The sequence below is a fragment of the Alligator mississippiensis genome, chromosome 2, assembly GCF_030867095.1.
Source record: "Alligator mississippiensis isolate rAllMis1 chromosome 2, rAllMis1, whole genome shotgun sequence".
Classification (NCBI taxonomy): domain Eukaryota; kingdom Metazoa; phylum Chordata; order Crocodylia; family Alligatoridae; genus Alligator; species Alligator mississippiensis.
In genome coordinates, this window is record NC_081825.1 from 262,438,372 (window position 1) to 262,458,434 (window position 20,063).

Sequence of the window (20,063 nt, forward strand, 5' to 3'; positions counted from 1 at the left end):
CTTGGGAGCAAAGGCCTCTCACCCTCTGATATTTAACTGATGATCCAGCCTTCTGTCCTTGCAAGAACAGCAGATGCTGACCTAACTTAAGCTTTTAAACAACAGTCCAGGAGCCTTCTCAGATAACACATCCCCCTGAGGCCAGCCAGCAGTTCTTAAATCCAATAGCATTAATGAAAACAGGAAGCTGCAAAACTCTATTCCTTCCCATGAGGGAGGATCCAACTTTATTTAGTATGAGGTCTTTCAGATGGAGCATATCCCTCAGAGCTGTAGAAGAGCAGCATGTGAGCAAAGACATCATATAGGCAAAGCTTACAGCTGATGTAGAAGTAAGAGAGGTAGGATTAGGGTAGGTACTCCTGCCTGCCCAGATAACATGCAACAGTACCTCTAAATTGAAGTAATCTGTGAATAATTCATGCAGCAATTCATAAGTACCAAGCCCCCTGTCAGCTCAGGTTTCTGCCCCTTGTCTCCAAAGTAGCTATCCCTTAGATCTGCAAGGTGTGTAAGCCAGGCCCTTGCTTCCCACCCCAGTAGGTCTAAATTTGAAGTAGATGATAAAATGTTCAAAATTATATTGGAGGTGGTTGTACATTCCATGAAGCTGCTGTTCCACTTTACACGCTAGAACAATGCCCATTCCTCCACCAGGACCTGCCATCTTTTGAGCAGCTGAAGGTTAGTGTTTAAATATCACTACAGCAAACATGTGAATATAGGTCAGACTGAGTACTAGATGGGAGCAAGGCATCAGTTTGCCCAAGGCTGTACAGCTGGACTTAGACTGCAAATTTCCAGCCCCTCTAAGACTCCTCAGCCGCTGATACTTAGACCACCTGCTGCCATTACTAATTTCTGCAGTTCCAGGTTTTCACTCAGTATCAGGCCATAATACTTGCCTTTTCTGTAAGAGTCTGTATAAGCTGCTCTACCTGCTAGAAAAACAACTCAACCAAGGGTAATAAAATCAAGGCCAAAAAAGCCACCAAAAATCACCACTGACTTCTCACAAATCAGTAGTTGCAAGACTTCCTCCCCTCTGTCTTGCCTGCTGTACTTTAGGGGCCATGTGAACCCCACTCACAGGAAGTAGACTTCAGAATTACCTGACACATTTTATACCCAATACCCTGACAGCTCAAGCAGAGTATATTAACCCAGAGACTACAGGTGAACTCAAACCCTTTAATAACTTCCTATATCCAGCTGCTGAAGAAACAAACATCAGTACCCTGGATGTAATAACCATGTCAATAGTTCTGAGAGCAGCTGGCAGCATATATGCCTTAGAAGAAAAGGGGTGAGGAACAGGAGAACCTGGCCAAAAGCTGGAATTCTGTTAATTGTTCCCAATTGTCTACCCGTTTTTATTTGTGTTATCTCCCAAAAACTGGCTGAGGAAAATATACTACTTATCAAGAAGCAAAGAGATCAGAATTTCCAAGTAGGCAAAAGAGTCCAGCCCTTACTATCCCCAGTTGGCTCTGTTCAGAGTACTCTACAAGTTGCCATCCATCTAAACTTTTACCTAACAAAAACAGACTCAAACATGAATGTGCCTCCTTGCCTACAAGTTTCCTGCAGCTGGATTAGTTGATAATATAATGCGGTCACATGGTGCCTTAAGAGAAGGCTCTATTTTCCTACAGCACACTGTGCTTGGATCCTGCTCTGATCCATTCTCACTTCCCTAATACAAAGGTATTCCTGCAGTTCTACTCCCTCCTGGAAGGATGTTTCCAGGTCCCTTCACAATCCATCAGAGAAGTACTGCAAACACTATTGCCTGGTTAAGCATTTCAGTCATTTGTGGTAGAGGTAAGACTACGTATGGAAACTTAAGAACCTTATTAAAAATGGTAATTTTGGGCAGCTCCTGGAGCTCTTAACACCTGGGTTGTCTGCACATTAAACACCTGAAATTAGTTTTAAGCACTCATTAGATGGCTCAAAGTTACCCAGGGCAGGATTCTCTCTGATCCCTGTTAGCCCAGCTAATGTTACACTAAGCTTTAGCCACTTTAGGCTACACTTTTGTAGTGTAAACACCCCACCTGCCCCCCTGCCAGCCTAGATTGGGCCCACTGCCCCCCCTTCCCCAGTTCCCTGCTCACTGCCCACCACTTTCTTGTGGCTGCCCACACTGTTCATCCTGGGAACAAGCAGGGAAAGATTAACCTGCCTGGCCACCTGCTGCTGCTGCTCAGCCCAGAGAAGAGAAGCAGCCCACAGGGGCTGAACAGGCTGCTTAACCCTTCCCTGTCTGCTCCCCAGGACAGCCAGCCAGGCAACCACAAGCAAGTTGGGGGGGGAACCCCAGGGGTGGCAGGGGAGAAAGGGAACTGGACAGCCCATAGTAGAGCAGGGGAAATCTTACATTTCACTCCTCCAGGCCTGAAGTGCAACTGCACCAAACTTGAGCTAGTACTAACACTGATCAACATTTCCACAGCTCACAGTGTAATGTGCAATAAGGACCTAACTTTGCCTCCTGGTGCAAGTTACTTGTTATCTCAGTCTTTAATTACACCATCACATGGAATTCTTCTTATAGTACTACAACATACTACTCACTCTCTGCATCTAATATATATGTTTTATCATCTAGATCTAGCTACTCACATATAAATCACCAGGATCTAGGAGTGTTTCATATACATAAAGAAACTTACCACTCCATAGAAAAAAATGCCAGCTAATATTTTAGAAATAGTATAGAATTAAAGACTGCAGGGATCTGTATACACATAATGAATTAAAGCAACATATGCAATCTCACACCTGCCCTTCTGACTTGAGGTATAGCCATGGGACCTTATCTTTTTTTCAAAGTCTGAGCATTTTAAATTGTTGGTCATATTCTTATGTCAAATCTATTGGTTAAAAATTGATTCCTGAATTTTGCTGACTCAAAATCAAAAGTAACTGAATCTCAATAATAGGATCTGAGCCAGCATCTTTGAAGTAAATACTCTGCAACCTTTACTTAAGCAGTGACTACCAACACCAGTTGAGTTCAAATACTTTGCACTTTGTCACATGACTCTGAGCACTTTGAATTTTGGAGGGTTTCACCTAATTCCCACAACTTCATCCTATTGAACATGTCCAGCCTGTGACCATTTTAGTACAAACTAAACTTTTTAGATTCAGGTAGGCCTTAGAGGCAGTCTGGTGTAGGAATGGGTGTTCCCAGGCAGGTTACATGGATTGGGTTTAGATTTGTGAATAAGCACACCAGTCACAAAAGTAAAAATAAAAACTACTGCAGCAATTAATAAAACCATCAGAATTCTGTGCATGTTCCAGTAGCTAACAGTTCTCTGCTCAATCCCCAATCATCATCCCAAAAATATCCATGTTAGTTGGGCCAGGAGGTACTACAGAAAGCAAGAGAGAGGGCAAATGCAAACCTAGTCACCAAATTACTTTTCAGAAAGACCACACACACTCTGAGGAACAAGTTTCCTACTCACCAACTTCCCACAGCAGGGATAGAAATGCAGCCACTCATACACTGGCAAGCAGAAATCACCCCATAAGTATGTGATGAAAGCTGGAGACAGTATACAAGCACAGTTCTCCCCTAGCACAGAATGAGGAAAAGATTAGGGTTCACTAAGGGGAACCAGAGGCTGCTGATACAGTCTGGAAGTTGGCCAGTGACTCTAGAAACTAGCAGTAGTTCAGTGGGTTTCCTTGGTTGCATGATGGGTGAGGGAAGGGGTTCCCAGACTGAGCTTGCACAGAAAGCCATTTCACAAACAGGTCACTGCTAGGATTTTGGGGCTGTGCAGGAGAAAACAACATCAAAGGCCAAGACTCTTGATGCACGGTTTGATACGAACAGGCCCAAGCTGATAACTTGTCAGCCAAGCACTCTCTCCCTCTTCATTGCCACCACCCTCACACAGCTCATAGCACAAAACCTGACCCTCTTCCACACCTCTGGCTAACAGAACCTCAGGGTGTAATTGGGCCCCCAGAAGGAGGGGGCTGTGCCCTCAGGAGCCCCAGCAGCTGCACTGACTATGCAACGTTCTGACATTCTAAAATTTTATTTTTCAAACAAGAGTAAGAAAGTAACATTTAAAACAATGAACCCTCCCAAACGTACTTTTCAAATATTCTAGACAAAAGTTTAGTTATTTCAAGCTTCCCACAACCTACTCTAGAAAGTTGGCTGAGGTGAGATCAGCCTTTTCAACTGCAAAATATTTTTTTAAGAGGAGGGAACTCTTTGAGACCAATATTTCTCACACCACACTAATAAAAAAGCTGAGCCCCAGAAGTCGAGCCAGGTTGGGACATCTGCCCCACTGGGAGGGGGAGAGTGGGTAAGAAGGCAGTTCCAACACCTAACAGAAGTAACAAGCTATTAATGATTAGTAATTATATCAACAAACATGCTAGCTACAATGGATCCAACTATTGAAACTTTGGCTCCAAAAAACACAGGCCTCCACATCAATGTTAGAGGAGTAGCTTTATCAGCTCACCTACCTAGGGAAGGGCAAGTTCCAGAAAAAGGCAATGATGTTGTATGACATTGTCTGGGCCAGGAGGTAGGCCAAAGGGAACAGCTGGGGTTTGGGGAGGACTACAGGAAGTACAAACTGACAGGAACAGGAGGAGGAGGTAGATGCAGCATTTCCAGCCAAATGGTTCTGCTTACCGGGCTCTACAGCTGTCTTTAGCACTGTTCTGTGAATGCACAGGGCTACAGCCTCTAAGTACTCTCCTTTCTTATCTAGCCAGAGAGCACCACTTTCTCCTCTGAAAAAGGATCTTGACAAATCCATCTCTAAAGCTTGCAGGCATGAAAGAGAACAGAAACTGTTCTGAGAGTCAGGAAAGAAGTACTGGAAGCCTTCCCAAGGATTTTAGACCCCTGCTATGGTGGTTTGACAGCTCATCAGAGCAAAACAGTGGCCTCCATATAATACCAATTCTAGTTTCAGATGTCATTGGTGCAGTGGGTCATAGGTGTAGACATCCCCTACAGAAAAGGAGTTCAAGGAACTCACCCTGTGGCATGTGTGCTGGGTTTAGAACAGAGTACGCCCAATACAGAATATCCTTAGGCATCACTGGGTGAAGGTCATTTCAGTTCCGTTACTGAGCAGTAACCAAGCCTGTTCCTGCCTGTGAAACCTAAACTCCTGGGCTTAGCTTAAAGGGGCTGCATTTCATATCTTCTTGCTGAGAAATTAAAAGAACCGTCACTTCGGCATGAACGAAAATGGATGCAAGCACCCCATGCTGCTTGGCAGCAAACAGTCAATTTAAAAACCCCCCACATTCTGTCAGATCTGCATCTCTTCTGGCCTAGCTCCAAGGAGTTGGAGAAAAGTAAACAAGAGGGAGTCTTGGCTCCTGCAGCACTAAAACATTTGCCAAAGCAGGACAAAAGGGGAGTTAAATGTCAGGGTCCACTTAAGAAAGGGTGCAGCCAGAGTACAACTGGACATCAGTCAGCAATGGTGCTTAGACCACTGGAGCCCTGTGGATTAGCAATAAATGTAATCTGCCCTGCCCACCAAACTCCCATTACAGAAAAGAAGAGGAGAACCTCAAAAACGGGAATTTGGGGGGAGCAGGAGAGAATTTCCCCATGTGCAGAGTGGGGCTCCAGATGCATGATTTCTGCATTCAGATCAACTCTTCTCAGGGGAGAGGGGACCACAGAATTTCCCTTTCAGAGGCTGGAGATCTCCAAGCCAAAGCTAGCCAACAAACAGAGGTGATCGGATGAGCAGAAAGGATTGGGTAAACCATTTGCTAGCCACAGGACATCTTCAGAGAGAAGGGAGAGGCGGCCAAGCAGCTTCAGGGCTCCATCTCGATACAGCCTGTGACCTGGTGAGGGAATGGAAAGGACACATCAGCTAAAAGGCTGGATAGACCCATCAACTCAACTCCTGCCTGAGGCAGCATGGATAGAGCATCAATGGAAGGTGATATGATAAGCCTCTTTCTAGGAATGGATCGTGCTGCTTCTAAGCCAGAAGTGTGGTCCAGGGTACAAACTATATGTACAACAGCTAGATCAACTGACCCAGTGCAAAAAGCTAGAATACAGGAAGTAGTAGTCCATGCTACTAGAAGTCCTCTTATATGCTTTTACCAGTACAGACAGATCACTTACAGATTCTCCATAACATGAAATTCGGTAATCTTGTCATGCACCAAGGTAGATCATGTTCCTACAACGTGGGTGCGTCTATACATGTGCTTTAATGTAAATTAGCCTATTTTAATGCACATTAAAGCATCACTAAAAACCACGCTATTTAGTTAATGCACATGAAAATAGGCTAATGTACGTTGTGTCATTTGAAAAACTATGGGCATTTTTATGTGCGCTCTGGGATGCAGCACCAGGCACTTTAATTAGTGAGCTGGGCTAATTAAAAGCACCTACATGTCACATATATCACTGTCCCCATGCTAAAAAATGGCAATGAGGCACTTTGAACTAAAGCTTATCAAACACGTTTTATTTCAAAGTCCCCTGACGCCATTTTTTCAGCACAGGGACACTGATACATGTGACATGGAAGGCTGCCAGAGTGTGTCAATTTCCATGCTCCAGCAGACTCCATTAAATTGAGTCTGCTCCGACATGCTGGATTTCCACGCTCTTTAGTTAATGCACATTAAGACAGGCTAATGCATATTTTCCTAGTAGTTCACAATGGAGGGCACTTTTACATGTGCTCCAGGGATTGGGGCGGCGAGCTTTAGTTCAAGTGCCCCCAACCATGACTTAAGCATGGGGATGCTGATAGATGAGGCGCAGGAGGCTGCTGGAGCGTAGTAATTGCTACACTCCAGCAGACTTGATTAATTGAGCCTGCTCCGACACACTGAAATTCCAGCACGTCACAGCAGACTCGGTGCTCATGTATAGGCACCTGAAGGTACTGGTTTAATGTGCATCAATTAAAGTGCTTTAATGCACATGTAGATGTGCCCTGTAACACTTAGTCCCTTCTGGGTACAAATCCCTGGAAGCTGCTTGATGCCTTACCCACTGCCCCACTCCTGGCATGGCAGGGACACCATTAAACACTCCATTCTGCTGTAACACGCAGTTCCTTCCCTCCTTTTAAGAGGCCCCATGTTGCCACACTCACCACCTTTGTTCCTATTCTCAGTGGGCTCTGCTGAGTAGAAAATATAATCAACCGTGGCTCCAACGCCCATAGGCATAGTTGTGATCTCAGGGTGACCTCTCTGAGGCAAGAAGTGACTGTAGACAGAGGTCAAGTTAAGGTCATGCTGGATTACACCAGAAGACCTGCACAGACGAAACAGACCAGATGCAGAACTTGGCAATAGAATCACAATCAAAGAAGTTGCCTTTCTGGTGCAACTGTTCATACAACATTGCTACATTTTTTTCCATTATTTTTTAATGTTCATAGTCCCTTCCAATTATATCAAGACAATTAGCAGGCAGGGTCTGGGGAAACTCCTTCATCATTACCACACCTCTTCCCATGCATCTCAATCCAGAGCTGACTGAGCTGCAGCACCAGTCCAGTGCTGACCTGGCAGTTCCCAACTGCTAAAAAGAGCCTTAAATGGTTCCAGTAACTCTAGATGGAACTTTCTGGCTAATTCTCTACCACCCCCAGGGTGTTATTTTGTGGTCACAGTGGGGACAAGTTAAGATATTTTGCCCATTACATTATTTTAGTCACTCATGATCACAGGAGGGTCCATGGAAAGTTGTCACTCCCAAGAGAGGTATCACATGCCTCCAGGGACCCACCTAGTCTCCCTTGTCCATGTTACCTTGGGAAGAATGGCTCTAGATGAGGGTCATCCCCCACGGCAAGGTGCTTGGGCCAATAAGCAGGACGTTCTATAAAAGGAGCAAAGAGATTCTGGTTGGATGTGCCACTGGACCAGGAGCAATTTAAGTTGGAAATCTCCCAGGAGACATCAGGTCTCTTCCCGCTACCCCAACAGTTCCTCTTTATCATACAGATGGTGCCCAAGGACAAGGCACCCTCAGGACAAACAGTGCTGACTGGAGAGTCAGGGCAAAGTTGAAAAGGAGTAAAAGACAAAGATGACATCTCAAGCAGCATGAGAGGAGAGAATTGCTGCTAAGCCCTTACAAAATCTGTTTGTGACCAGGGAGCATTATGTTCTCCCTCACGTCTCAGCTCTTCAAGCTAATTGTGTCAAATCACCCTCTACCAGCTGGTCCTTGTCACAAAGGCAGCTCCCACCTGCAGAAGAGTGGAATTGCCATTGGTACCTGGTTTAGCATCTGTCACACCCTCCAGCAGGACCAGATCTGAAGGTCTTTCACAGGCAGCATCACAGAAACGGAACTGCAGCAGGAAATCCCGGCTGTACTTGCATCTATCTGCAGAGACAGAGACAGCTCAAACGCAGGGAATTAAAAAAAATGCAGATTTACAGAGAATGCTAGGCATCTATTTGGTTTGCCCTAGTGGCAACTTCAGCAAGGAATCTGAATGCCTTAGCACTCTAATACCATGATGAGGGACTTGAAGAAGAAAAGGGACAGTCTAAGGCTCTAAGCTAGTCCCAGTGACTTACATACCTATAGCTGACTCACCATTGTGGTATCACAGTATTCCACAAATCAAGAACATACATCTCCTTAGTACTCCAGTGGCAAAAAAGAGCTGATTTTCAAATAAAGCATTTGGGTCCAAGATCAGTGTTGGAGGGTGTGAGTGGAAGTAATAACTGAAACATTTCAAACATCTTTGAAAGGGCCAATGGTGGAAATACACATGCTCTTTGAAATGGTCCAAGAGCAACTGAAAAACTTCAGAATGTTACCTCTTGAAACAAGGTACTATTTTGTTATATGTGCACAAGACCAGGGGACCCTTGTGTTCTCCAGAATCCCACAGTGCTCCACATTCCCCTTCTACCACCAAGATCCTACTCTTTGGACCCAGATACTCAAAGCACTCAGAACCCCTGTCACCACCAGTGCCCCACTCCACAGCACCAATCCCTTCTACCCCTTAGCTCCATTAAGAGGGAGAGAGGAGAGAGAAGGGGACCATGATGCTGCCACCAATGCCAAGCTCTCCAGTCCCAATCCCCACTACCTCTCATTTCTCCCTCTCACCAGAACAGAAAAGGGGAAGTGGAATCCCACATAATGCCGCCTTGCTGAGGAGCTGCAGTTGCATGAAGTACAGCAATTCTGAAGCACTCCAACTGGGGCTTGCAAGGGGGCTGTACACATCATGCGGCCGAAATGCTTTCGATCTTCTTATATTGGGAAATGTTTCAAAAATACTTCTGCACACACTCTGAGGAGATACCTGCCTTAAAGAAACAAGGGTTCAGCCTGATCACCACAGAACTCTATTTCCACTGGCCCTTCATCAAGAACCATTTGACATTGGCTGTTTTGGTTGAAGCATCTCTGCAGAGCAGTGACAGAGCACTTGAGAATCCGAGAAGAAAGACAAGAATCTTTTGGTGCATCTAGAACATACAGTGGAAAGCACTTGTGTGACACTAAGAGCGTATATGCTCTTGATTCAGCTTCCTGCAAGTGCAGGTACATGGCAGAAGCCCAGGTTGGGATGAACAGTGAGGTTTACAAGAGATGTAGTTCAGGCTGGTGGAGCAAAGGAGGAGGAAAGAATCCTTGCCCAGAACACTGCTCAGTGCAGCAAATCCCACACCCTGCCCAGAAGCTCTGCCAACATCCTCCAAGAGGGGAAAACTACTGAAAAGTTGAAAAGAGGGGCAACATGCTCCCTTAGTGAAACCATAGTCACACTACAACTCACCTGATTTCTTTGGCTGGCAAAGAGTGACATACTGGCAGCTTTCTGTTATACCCAGAGAGCTGGGCCAGAGCGGTGTTAGTAGTTTCCGTGGGTGCGGCTGCTGGGAGAAGTCTTCCTGTCCAGACACCTGCAGAGAGGCACCACCACAGAGGTAAAAATAGAAAACCAAGAACAAAGCAGAAGCCTCCCAAGATAAACATACATATTTCATAAAATGAAATGCACAGAAGGCCTATATGAAGCCAAATCAGTATAGCCACATGAGCAAAATAAGCAGAATATAGATCCCCAGGGCAACTGCAGGTTAGGAAACATGGGACTAGCAAGAAAAGAAAAATAATCATCTGCAGGGAGGTATCCTGCATGTACTATTTTGAAAGCTAATGCTTTTGTGCAAGAGCTTGCAAATATTTGTGAATCTAGGCACAGAGATACAAACAGCACTTGAATAGGTGAAGTATGGCTGTGTCCTGTATACATCAGTCTGAAGTCTATACATAAAGACAAACTTTTCCAGGAATTTGCACTTCCCCATACACCAAAAAGTCACCAAAACCAACAGCCATGGTTTAATGAAGGAGGCTTATGAGCTAAAACTGATTGATGTAGTTTCATTGTCTGAACCAAAAAAGAAACCCAGTTAAACAAGCAAAATTGGTGGTGAGAAAGAAGAGATTATATATATATTCCTGCTTCAGAAATCTCCAACTGTGTTAGGAATATGAGAAGAGAGACACTGCCTAAGAGTCTGAGGCTGAATGGTGCTGATTCATTTTAACTGGAAGTAGCCTTCTAAAAGCGATCAAGGTAGCTGTACAGGCCCTCCGCCCCCTACAACACTGAACTGTCCCAAGCCATGCTCAGTGCACCCACCTTCCAGGCTGGTATCCCATGGTAAGCGAGGTGACCATTCCGGATGAACTTGTATAATGGAGAATCAGGTACAGAATTCAAGTCTCCACACAGGATGATAGGGCAGTATCTGCCTTCAACAGTCTTCACAACCTTGTCAATCTCTGCGAGGAGCAGGGCCATCTGTGCAAGTTTGATATCTCCCCGGCGGGGATTATACAGCACGTGAGTGTTGGCCACACACAAGGGACTGGGTATTTTCTGTTCCATGCCTTCTGTGAGTAAGGGCTGCAGCAGCAGCACCAGACCCACGTTGTCCCGATTGAGGATGTCCAGACCAGGCCGGAAATATTCAACAGGGCTGACACTGACCAACTGGAACCTGGCATGCTTGTAGCACACTGCACAGCCATCTGTCTTTTTCCCTGTCCTCCGTTTGTAGAAGCTCACAAAGCCTGAAAAGAAACCACCATCCATCAGGAGCTCCATCTGGAGCTCCAGCCTCAAAGCTGGAGCTCCAGACACCTAGAGAAGGGTGGGACATACCCATCATCCTCAATGTTGGCTCCAGCTGCTCCCAGTAATGATTCTCTTGTACCTCCTGGAGACACAGAACCTAGAAAGAAGGCAGAGACCTTGTTCACTCCACCAGTACTTGGCAATTACTTTCTCAGGGGACCTGGGGGAGGAATGAGGTCTATTCCTAGACCTCATGTACAGGTTCTGCCTACTCAGCAAAGGATGTACCACACTCTCCTGCCCCCACTTCTATTGGCAGAAGTAGAGGCCTTCCAATACAAACATGGTTGGAGCCTATGGCACATATCCAAGTCAGGATACAAGCTCCTATGAGCACACACCCAAGGGCTCCAACCATTCCAGAGGCTCAAGCCTTGTGCCCATGGCAGCCAGCCTCCTCCTTAGATGCCCATTCATTTTAAGGACCATAAAGTTAGATAGAATAAGGAATTCAAGTTCTGAAGACACACAACATGGAGGGGCCCAGGCAGTACTCACATCAGGATCCCAGTGCTGTATCTCCTGCAAGATGTTTGGGAGACGATAGTTCCAGTTCAGGATGTCAGGCTGGCAGTGCAGGTACAGATCAGGGCCCTGTTCTACCAGGTCCTGGGCCAGAATGTTATAAGACATGACTCGAAATTCAAAGAGAGGAGCATTCTCCAAGCATGGTTCTGGTGCACTGGACTGTACAGAAAGATCCTCCCAGTCTCTCCATAAAATCTCTACAGGTATCAAGAGACAGGAAGGCAGGAGATAGAGGGATACCCACCATGGATCTGACCCATTTTCTATGATGCCAGTAATGAGACAGGGACTGGCTGTTTTCCCATTCCCTGAACCTGCACTTTTTGAACATTGAATGTGCCCATGAATGACTTTCTTGGATTAATCTGGATGAGTATTGACAATTTTCTGGAAAGTCAACCACCCCTAAAGACCATCTCTAAATGAAACTGTGTCGTGCAACATGACTCAGTTCAATGACATTACTAACTTTACTCTTTGGAAAAATTACTGTTGTTAAATAAATTAGTAGATGCCATCAACTTAACATGGAAAGATACAACCTATACCTTTCTGGCAGCCAGAACAGACATAACCAGCTTCCCCACATTTCAGCCTCCACATATAGGAAAAGCAACAACTTTTGGTGCTCTAGCAAGCTCTACTTTAGCACAGTAGGTTCAGAATCAGAAACAACACTGCATTAATACTCACCATGGTAAGGTATCTCAACTGGAAGAGGCTGAAGCTGCACCATATCCTGAAAGGACCAGGCTGGGGTTTCCACTGGCATAATGTCTGTGTCAAGTGCTAAACTCCATCCCAGCACAGCTGGGTCTTCAATTGGCCTCTCTGTGGCTGGAGAGGTACAGCCAGAAATCTGATGATCTGTCTGTGGTTTTATAGCTGCCCATTCTGCATTTCCCATTATAGCTACGGTTTCCTCTGTTGCTAATTTTGCCAGTTCAACTTCTGCATCTTGCTGTGGTCCTGAAGACACGAAGGTATGGAGCTCATCAGCATGCTCATCAGTGCACCACGTTACCTCTGGAGCTGCATTCAAGTCACTAAGGCTGGTCATCAATAGTTCTGGGCCTTCAAGCCAGTCACTAGTCAGTGTGGCTGATACCTTCCCCACTGATGAAGTGCTCTCACTGGTGTGTAGCACACCAGATCCTTCCTCCAGCCACTGCTGAAGCAAGGCTTCCTGCTCTTCTGGGACCAACCTCCCACCAGCCACAGCAGAAGTGCCTTCTACCTTGGTGGACGGGCTCTTCGCCAGAAGCACATTTTTTCGACATGTAAAGAAGGCATCTGCCAAAAAGCCAATACAAAGCAAGGGTTAAAAGCCATGGTTCTTTTCACTTACTGGCTTATTTAAGGTACTGAAATCAGATTAAAATGATTTTTTTTATTTAATTGATTTTTTTAAAATTGAAATTGATTTTTTTATTTTTTAACTTAAATATTTAAGTTTTCCGTTTTTAAAATAAGCCATCTTAAAACAAAATGTGAATTTAATACAGCATAAGCTAAGGTATAAATTTAAGGTAATCTATTAAAATAATTTAAATAAGATATGTTGAGTCAATGAGCCTCTACTAAAAACTCTGGAGTTAAAGATTGATTTTCTTCTCTATAAGAATGAGGGGGGAAACATTTAACTTTTGAGGTCAAGCTTTAAAAATATGGCACAGTATTTCATGTATTAGTGGCCTGACCCTGCAAAGGATCCAGGTCTATAGTACTGGATGCAAAGGATCAGCAAAGAAGGAAATTGAACAGTGTGCAAAAATATAGAGGGGGAAAGTGTTCATTTGAATCTTGATGGATAAAGCAATGTACGCAACGATTCAGTCATACATGCCTGTGTGACAATAGAAGACTGGATCTCACAGAAACAACTGATACAACAGGAAATGCCCACACTGCAGAATACTTAAAAGTAGCAGCAGTAAAAGCTATAACAAACTGAGCAAAAATTCAAGTGTTATGTGCATGGCCTTTTCACACACAATGCTGCAAATGTAACAAAGATGGGAAGAAACTTAGAAGATAATGAAGCAAACCTGAAAACTATAATGTATGGGGTGCAGTGCTCATTTGATGCACCTCATTTTCTTGCCAATATTCTTAACACAAAGTACCAGGGTAGATGCTTAACTGCCAAACAGAAAATACTGCTATGATATAGGCATCTACTAATCACTCATCAGCCGTGGCAACCATAATAAATTTCAGGGCTAGAGATGAACTATTCAAGCAGTACATGTTTGCTGAGGATGTTTTAAGGAAAGTCATACCACTGAGCTGGTGGAAGTCACCAGCAAAACCCTGGAAGTGTTAAGCCAGCTTTTACCAGCAGTAGCCTCTTCTTTAGGTGCAGAAAGAGTATGTTCTTAATTTGGACTGGTTCAATCAAAACTGAGAAATTGACTGGGAGTTGACAAAGCAGGAGAGATTGGTTTTTGGCTTCTAGTCCATGAATAAAGGGGTGGGGAGGATGAGATTTTTGAGTTCTAAAAACCTGAAAGAGAGAAAAACTTTCAAAACAGCCCAGGCAAAAAAGATGGTCTCATTTTAAAGAGACTTAAGCAAGTAGGAACTTAAGCTCAAATGACTTTCACCTAGGCATTTTAGAATTTTTTCTCCAGGGGACCTGAAATAATTGGTTTAATTCACTAACCACAGTTAATGCTTCTAATACTACAACAGTTAACACTAGTGTTTAATAAATTAGTTAGTTGTAAGTGTGCACTGTGTTTTGATTTAAATAGACTTGATTTAAACCAATCTACCCTGAGTAAAATCAGTTAAAATTCAGTGTATTCAAATCATATGAATACATTAGAAGAATTGAATTGTAGACACATAAATATAAATGTTAAAAAGACCTGCAGTCCTAACTAGCTAAAGCTGCCTCTTGGATACACTGGACTATATTCTGCGTAGTTTTGCTGGCACAGTGCAGCTAGCTTCAATGAGGCAGTCACTAGTTTAAATGACAGTTAAGTTTTAGATTGGTTTCATATTTTTCATACAGTGCCAGAAGGCTGTCAACTGAGCTTATTTATCGTTATCTTTTGTCTAAATATTGCAAAAGGGATTTTATGAACACTGGCACACAGTTAGCCATGTGGGGTGCAGAAATTGGAAAGTTCTGACAACTAACCATTACTTAGAATTTTTGGAGTAGGTGTATTTCTGGGAAAGCACAAGAGCCATTCTGGCAGCCATTTACATTACTGTGAAGATCAACTATAGAGGAAGAATCATTCCTCTATTGATAGCCTGTTCAAATGCACATAAGAAAGGATGATGGAGAGGCCACTCCCAACACAGGAATCACAAAACATTTGGAGATGAGAAAGCTCCAGTGGGGAAATTACCAGGATAAAAGAATCCCAGTACAAGAATGGGGAAGACCATGATAAATCATCACCTGGTATGTGTCCAATATCCATGAACATCTATAAAATGGCATCCAACTCAACATTTATGGACAGAATAATGTCAGTAGGGAACACAGGAGAGTAGTCCTCTCCCTTATACAGTTCATGAGAATTAATCTATTCCTACTCCTGTTAGGAAACCTGCAGAGGCACATATGCCCTTTAGTGGACAGTGCTGCCACTTAAAAATTCTTTTCATTTCCTGTTTCTCACTCATCCTTTAATGGAGAATCACCCAGGACAAAAGCATGTATGGGTCAGCAGTATCACTGCAGCCTGAGTCAAAGTAATTTGCCTGTATTAGAAGTGTAGCACTAATACAAAGTGATGTATTCTTGTACTAGTTTTGCAGCCAAGCCTATGCATCAGGCATTTCTGACATGCTGATCTCCCAAGTATTTAGGCACATAATTATAACTCCTAGGAACTGTAAGAGCTAAATTATGATTCTTATAGTATTCAAGAGTTAAACTCTATTTCAGAAAGGTCATAGTAGTAGTCAAGTCAGGCTGGTTTAACAGCTGTAGGTGTGATGGTCATTTCTCATTTTCTGCAAGTTTGAATTTTGGGGTTATTTATTTTTAGTTACATTGATTGGGCATATTTGTTGCTTTGTGGGAGGCTGTCACACAACAACAAAATAGGACAGCAACCCCACAGTAATGTTCCTACTAGCTTCAGAAAATACAACATCTGCTGGGGCAAGAGATATGTTACTAAGTAGGGCATAGTGGTAAACATAAGTGAATTCATGCTGCGGGGGATCAGGAAAAGTCCATTTCTCTCTGGTTCATTCTGCAGTTCCAATTTAGGAATCTGGTTAGAAATCTATTACTAGAGAAAGCTAAAAGGAGGCATCCATCTCTTCCAAAAAACAACATATTTGTACCAAGCAGTATTGGAGCAATATGAGAATTTTCCTCTAAGTTGTACCTTCTCAAATAAGCATCTGTCACATTCATTAATATCTTCCATATCCTGCTTCCCTGGTCACAATGGGACACATATTGCTCTGACCAGAGCCAATCAGCACCAAAAACAGCCAAAAAGAAGACTAAGGGAGGCTGTGGCCTGTAAATATTTTCCTACTCTCTCAAACCAGGCGTGGAGGACAGTGCCAGACACCAGCATAACTGCCCACCAGTGTAGCACCACAGCAGTGAAGTCATGGCAGCACCCAGGAGAATGAAGAGTAGACTTCATACAAGAGTCTGTCCATGACCCACTGGGGGATCCTTTGGGATGAACAGGATGACCGAAACAGAGGTTCTCTCATGCTAAAATTTCCAAGTCCTAGCTCAGGGCTGCACTGGGAGCATTGATGTAATATGCAACCAAGGCAAGCCCAAGGCAGTCGTAGTTTAAGAGGTAAAAACAAGGGGCTGAAGGTATAATAACTTCCTCAACAGATGGCCAAGTTCTTTTCACGAGTAAAGCATGACCCCACAAGTTATTACAAAGGTGCTCCATTGGCTCTATAGGTTCCCCAAAGAGCCATCAGCTGCTAAAGCCAGGAAACCACCACCATAACCCAAAGGCATATGGCTGCAACTGTGCTAAGTGGGGTGCAGGTAACAGAAGTCTCCACCAGACAGGGCTGGCTGCTGGCGTGCTGGGGACTCCCCCTGTCCCGAGGATGACATGAAAGACAGAGCTACGCACTAGGGCCGGGAGTCTCCACCAGGGTGTTGTTGCACCCTGGGGCACCCCGATAGCCTTTCAGGGGGGCTGTGGCGTGCCACACAACGCTGGCACGATTTGGCGCCCAGCATGAGGAGTCACAGAGGCTTCCAGCAGGAACCCGTGTGTCCAACCCACCCTGCCCCAAGGTCTCTGCACCGTAAAAGCTGCTCTAGTGCAGCGTTTCTCAACCCATGGGTTGTGACCCAAAAGCGGGTCTCAACAAAGTATGAAAGGGTCATGAACAAACTTTAAAAATGGGTTCTCCTTTAAAGGAGAAAAACGGAGGAGCTGGATCCTGGGGCGGGGGCAGCGGGAGTGAGGGAGGAGCACTGGGCTGGGACTGGCCCTCCATGGTTACAAATGGGTCCTGCTACGAAAGAAGCTGAGGCCCGGCGTTCTGGTGCCTTCCAGTCAGGAAAGGAGGGACACGGAAGCGGCATTTCCCCCGGGCCCGGGGGCGGGAGCCTGCGCGGCCAGACGAAGGCCGCAGCCGCTCTCGGGGCCGGGCGCGCCGCGCTTGAGCCGCAGGCCCTGCCCCGGCCCGCAGGGACCGGCGGGACTCCCCAGGCCGCGAGGGCGGCGGCGGGGCCCGGCCAGGAGGAAGGCCGCGGCCTGCGGCGGGGCCCGCGCTGAGGGGCTGGGGCGGGGGTTACCTCGCAGAGCGCGCAGGAGCCTGGCGGCGGGCAGCAGCAGGTAGCACAGCAGCGTCCCGATCATCCCGCCCCGGCCTGGCCTCGCCCCGCCCACGTGAGCCCGGCCCCGCCCCAACGACGACTTTAATGGGAGCCGCGGGCAGCCCCTAGCGCCACTGCCGCCGCCGGCCCTGCGGACTCACCTTGCGCCCGTCGCCGGGGCCGGGCCGGGCCGGCCGCCTGGGCCTTGAGGGCGGGGGGAGGGGCTGGCCCGGCCTGCCCCGCCCCCCCCTCGCGGTGCGGCTGGCCCGGGCCCCGGGGGCTCTGCGAGCCCCGCTGCCGGGCATGAAGCACGTGGTGGCTGGGTCCTTAACTGGTTCATCGTATCTGAAGTGTAACATGTAGATGGGGCCTTGGAAACAGCTGCTCGGCCTGCGGATGGCCGTGTCTGACCTGCCCCTGCTCTGTCAGGTCCCTGTTGCTGGCAGATGAACTGCTTCACACTGACCCTGCACGTCCTTTGCCCACGTCTGCAGGCCAGATCCAAGTGGCTCCAGGGGCCTTAGGTTGCCAGCCCCTGTGCAGAGCACCGATGTGCCAAACCTGAACCTCTCTTAGGGACGTTCCATGTTGCTTCACTGACTCCAGATCCCAGGTGCCTGACTCAGTTAAAGTGCATCGCCCAAGGGCTTCAATACCCAGGCACTGCAATGCCAGACTTCAGGTGTCTAAGGAACAATTAAAAAATAGCTATAAGTGATTCATCTAAAGCCATATGTGAAACCTGAGGCAGAAAAGGGAACTGCGTTAATGTCTCCCAAGTTGTACGTGCACACACAAAGGGTCTAGTGACCTTCTGTTCTCTGTCTGGAAGAAACAGAAAGTGTAAATACCAGGAGCCCAGAGTGAGAAAATGCAACAGCAAATGCTAGTGGCTGGGGCATTTGTAAAAGAAAATAAACCTTTGTGTGGAGAGAGAGACAATCAACCAACATCTGGACACTTGCACTGTAACTTGAGAGGAATGTGAGCTGGAACTACAAGCCAACAGATGTCTAAGCTGTCTAATGCACTGTCTTTACAAGGAAAAATATTTTCAAAGTTTGGCAACAATCAAAACACAATAGTTTCACATTTCAAGGGCAAAGCTCCCATTAGTTTATGCCACATTTTATTTTTCTACAAAATCCTTTTTTTTCCCCACCTATTATGACCTCTAGCAATTAGAATGATTGATGGATTGATGTAAATCCATGTGAAATAAAACCATCATCTAAGATACCCATTATTTGGTGCAGTAGCTTTCTTCATATCCATATTGTGCTTGGTAGTCTTTGTGTTATCTACATCATAAAACCTCTGAAAGAGATCATCTTTATTAGGCAACTTTCTCAAGTGAAAACACTGTCTGAAAATCTGCCTTACTGTACTGAGGATAGGTTCACCTTTGTCCTCTGTTAAGAAAACTATTTTTATCACCTGGGTAAGATTATATAACATTCCAACTAAATCATATCAACCATAATAAAACGTGGAACTAACTCTTTTGGAGTCTCAATTTTGGTGCCAACAATTATAGTTGGATAAACAGATGATTTGGGCTTTATTAGGTGTTTACACTTATTACAACAGGAAAGGAGCAAATACTCAAATTTGAATTTGCTTAGGACAGAGGGCTAATACTCTTGCAACAAGTACTCTTCAAAGATTACAAATGGTCAGGACTGATTTTCTCATCTAAAATTGAGCCAGGTTGGGGTAGTGATTCATTACTGGGTAAGAAGGGAGAAGCACCCCTTACCAGAACACCAGCACCATTTTCTGACACGCTGGGCTGGGAGGGGGGTAAGGTTTGGGTCTCCCACCCAAACACTGAGCTGTCCTTCCCTGCTCAGTTGGTGAGAGCTGATGTAATCCAAGACAGAAGTGATATGACTACAGGGTACATACAGTTCTTTCCGTTTTGTCTGTATTGAGTCACAATGTCTACATGAGGTCATAGAATGGTTGAGATGAAATGAAAGAGAGGCCCAAACTTAAGAGGACCTGGCAAAACATAACTATCAGGCAGCCTGTGTGACTGGGGATAGTGATTTATATTACCCAGAAACAGTAGAAATCACAATTACAAATCTTAGAGATGATATCATTGCTATTGGAGAGTTAGCAGACTTGAGTTGTGCTTTTTGGAAACAGACGGAAGTGTAAACTACAAATTCATAGAAGTGAAAAAGCAAAATAAGAAACAGCTCTCAGTGTGGCGACAAGAACACACACCATGGAGAATGAATTTTCTGACTCTGAGGAGAAAGGTAGGCCATTTAATCATTAAGACTTTTAAAAATTAGCAGAGAAACTCCAGAACCCCAGTTGCTGTGATTGTGGCACTAGGGTGTCTCTATATGGGTCTAAGGCTCTCACTTGCCAGCCAAACCGTGTAAAAACTCTAAGGACCTGGATAAACTTGGAGCCTTCCAACTGAAACAAGGATTTACAGGGTCTGTACGGTGAGATAAGAACAAAGGAGCTGGCATATGGGAGTAGATCAATGGTCCATCTAGGCTGGGCTCCTGCTAACAGCTATGGCCAAATGAAGATCTTTCGGA

At 45.3% G+C, this 20,063-nt stretch overlaps 1 protein-coding gene across 2 annotated transcripts; it reads right to left on the reverse strand.

Moving 5' to 3' along the window:
* Nucleotides 1–196: 196 nt before the first annotated feature.
* Nucleotides 197–17,733, reverse strand: ANGEL1 (angel homolog 1). 2 transcript variants are annotated; one of them, XM_059723109.1, is made up of 10 exons: nt 17,661–17,733; nt 12,405–13,004; nt 11,682–11,908; nt 11,211–11,280; nt 10,686–11,119; nt 9,813–9,939; nt 8,282–8,392; nt 7,810–7,879; nt 7,146–7,309; nt 197–5,865 (listed from the first exon to the last, which is right to left on the reverse strand). In XM_059723109.1, the coding sequence occupies exons 2-10, from the start codon at nt 12,769–12,771 to the stop codon at nt 5,705–5,707; spliced, it is 1,731 nt and encodes a 576-aa protein (XP_059579092.1). In that variant the 5' UTR covers nt 12,772–13,004; nt 17,661–17,733; the 3' UTR covers nt 197–5,704. The 2 variants fall into 2 exon arrangements, with proteins under 2 accessions (XP_059579092.1, XP_059579091.1); XM_059723108.1 differs by lacking the exon at nt 17,661–17,733 and adding an exon at nt 17,479–17,583.
* Between the last annotated feature and the right edge of the window lie 2,330 nt (nt 17,734–20,063).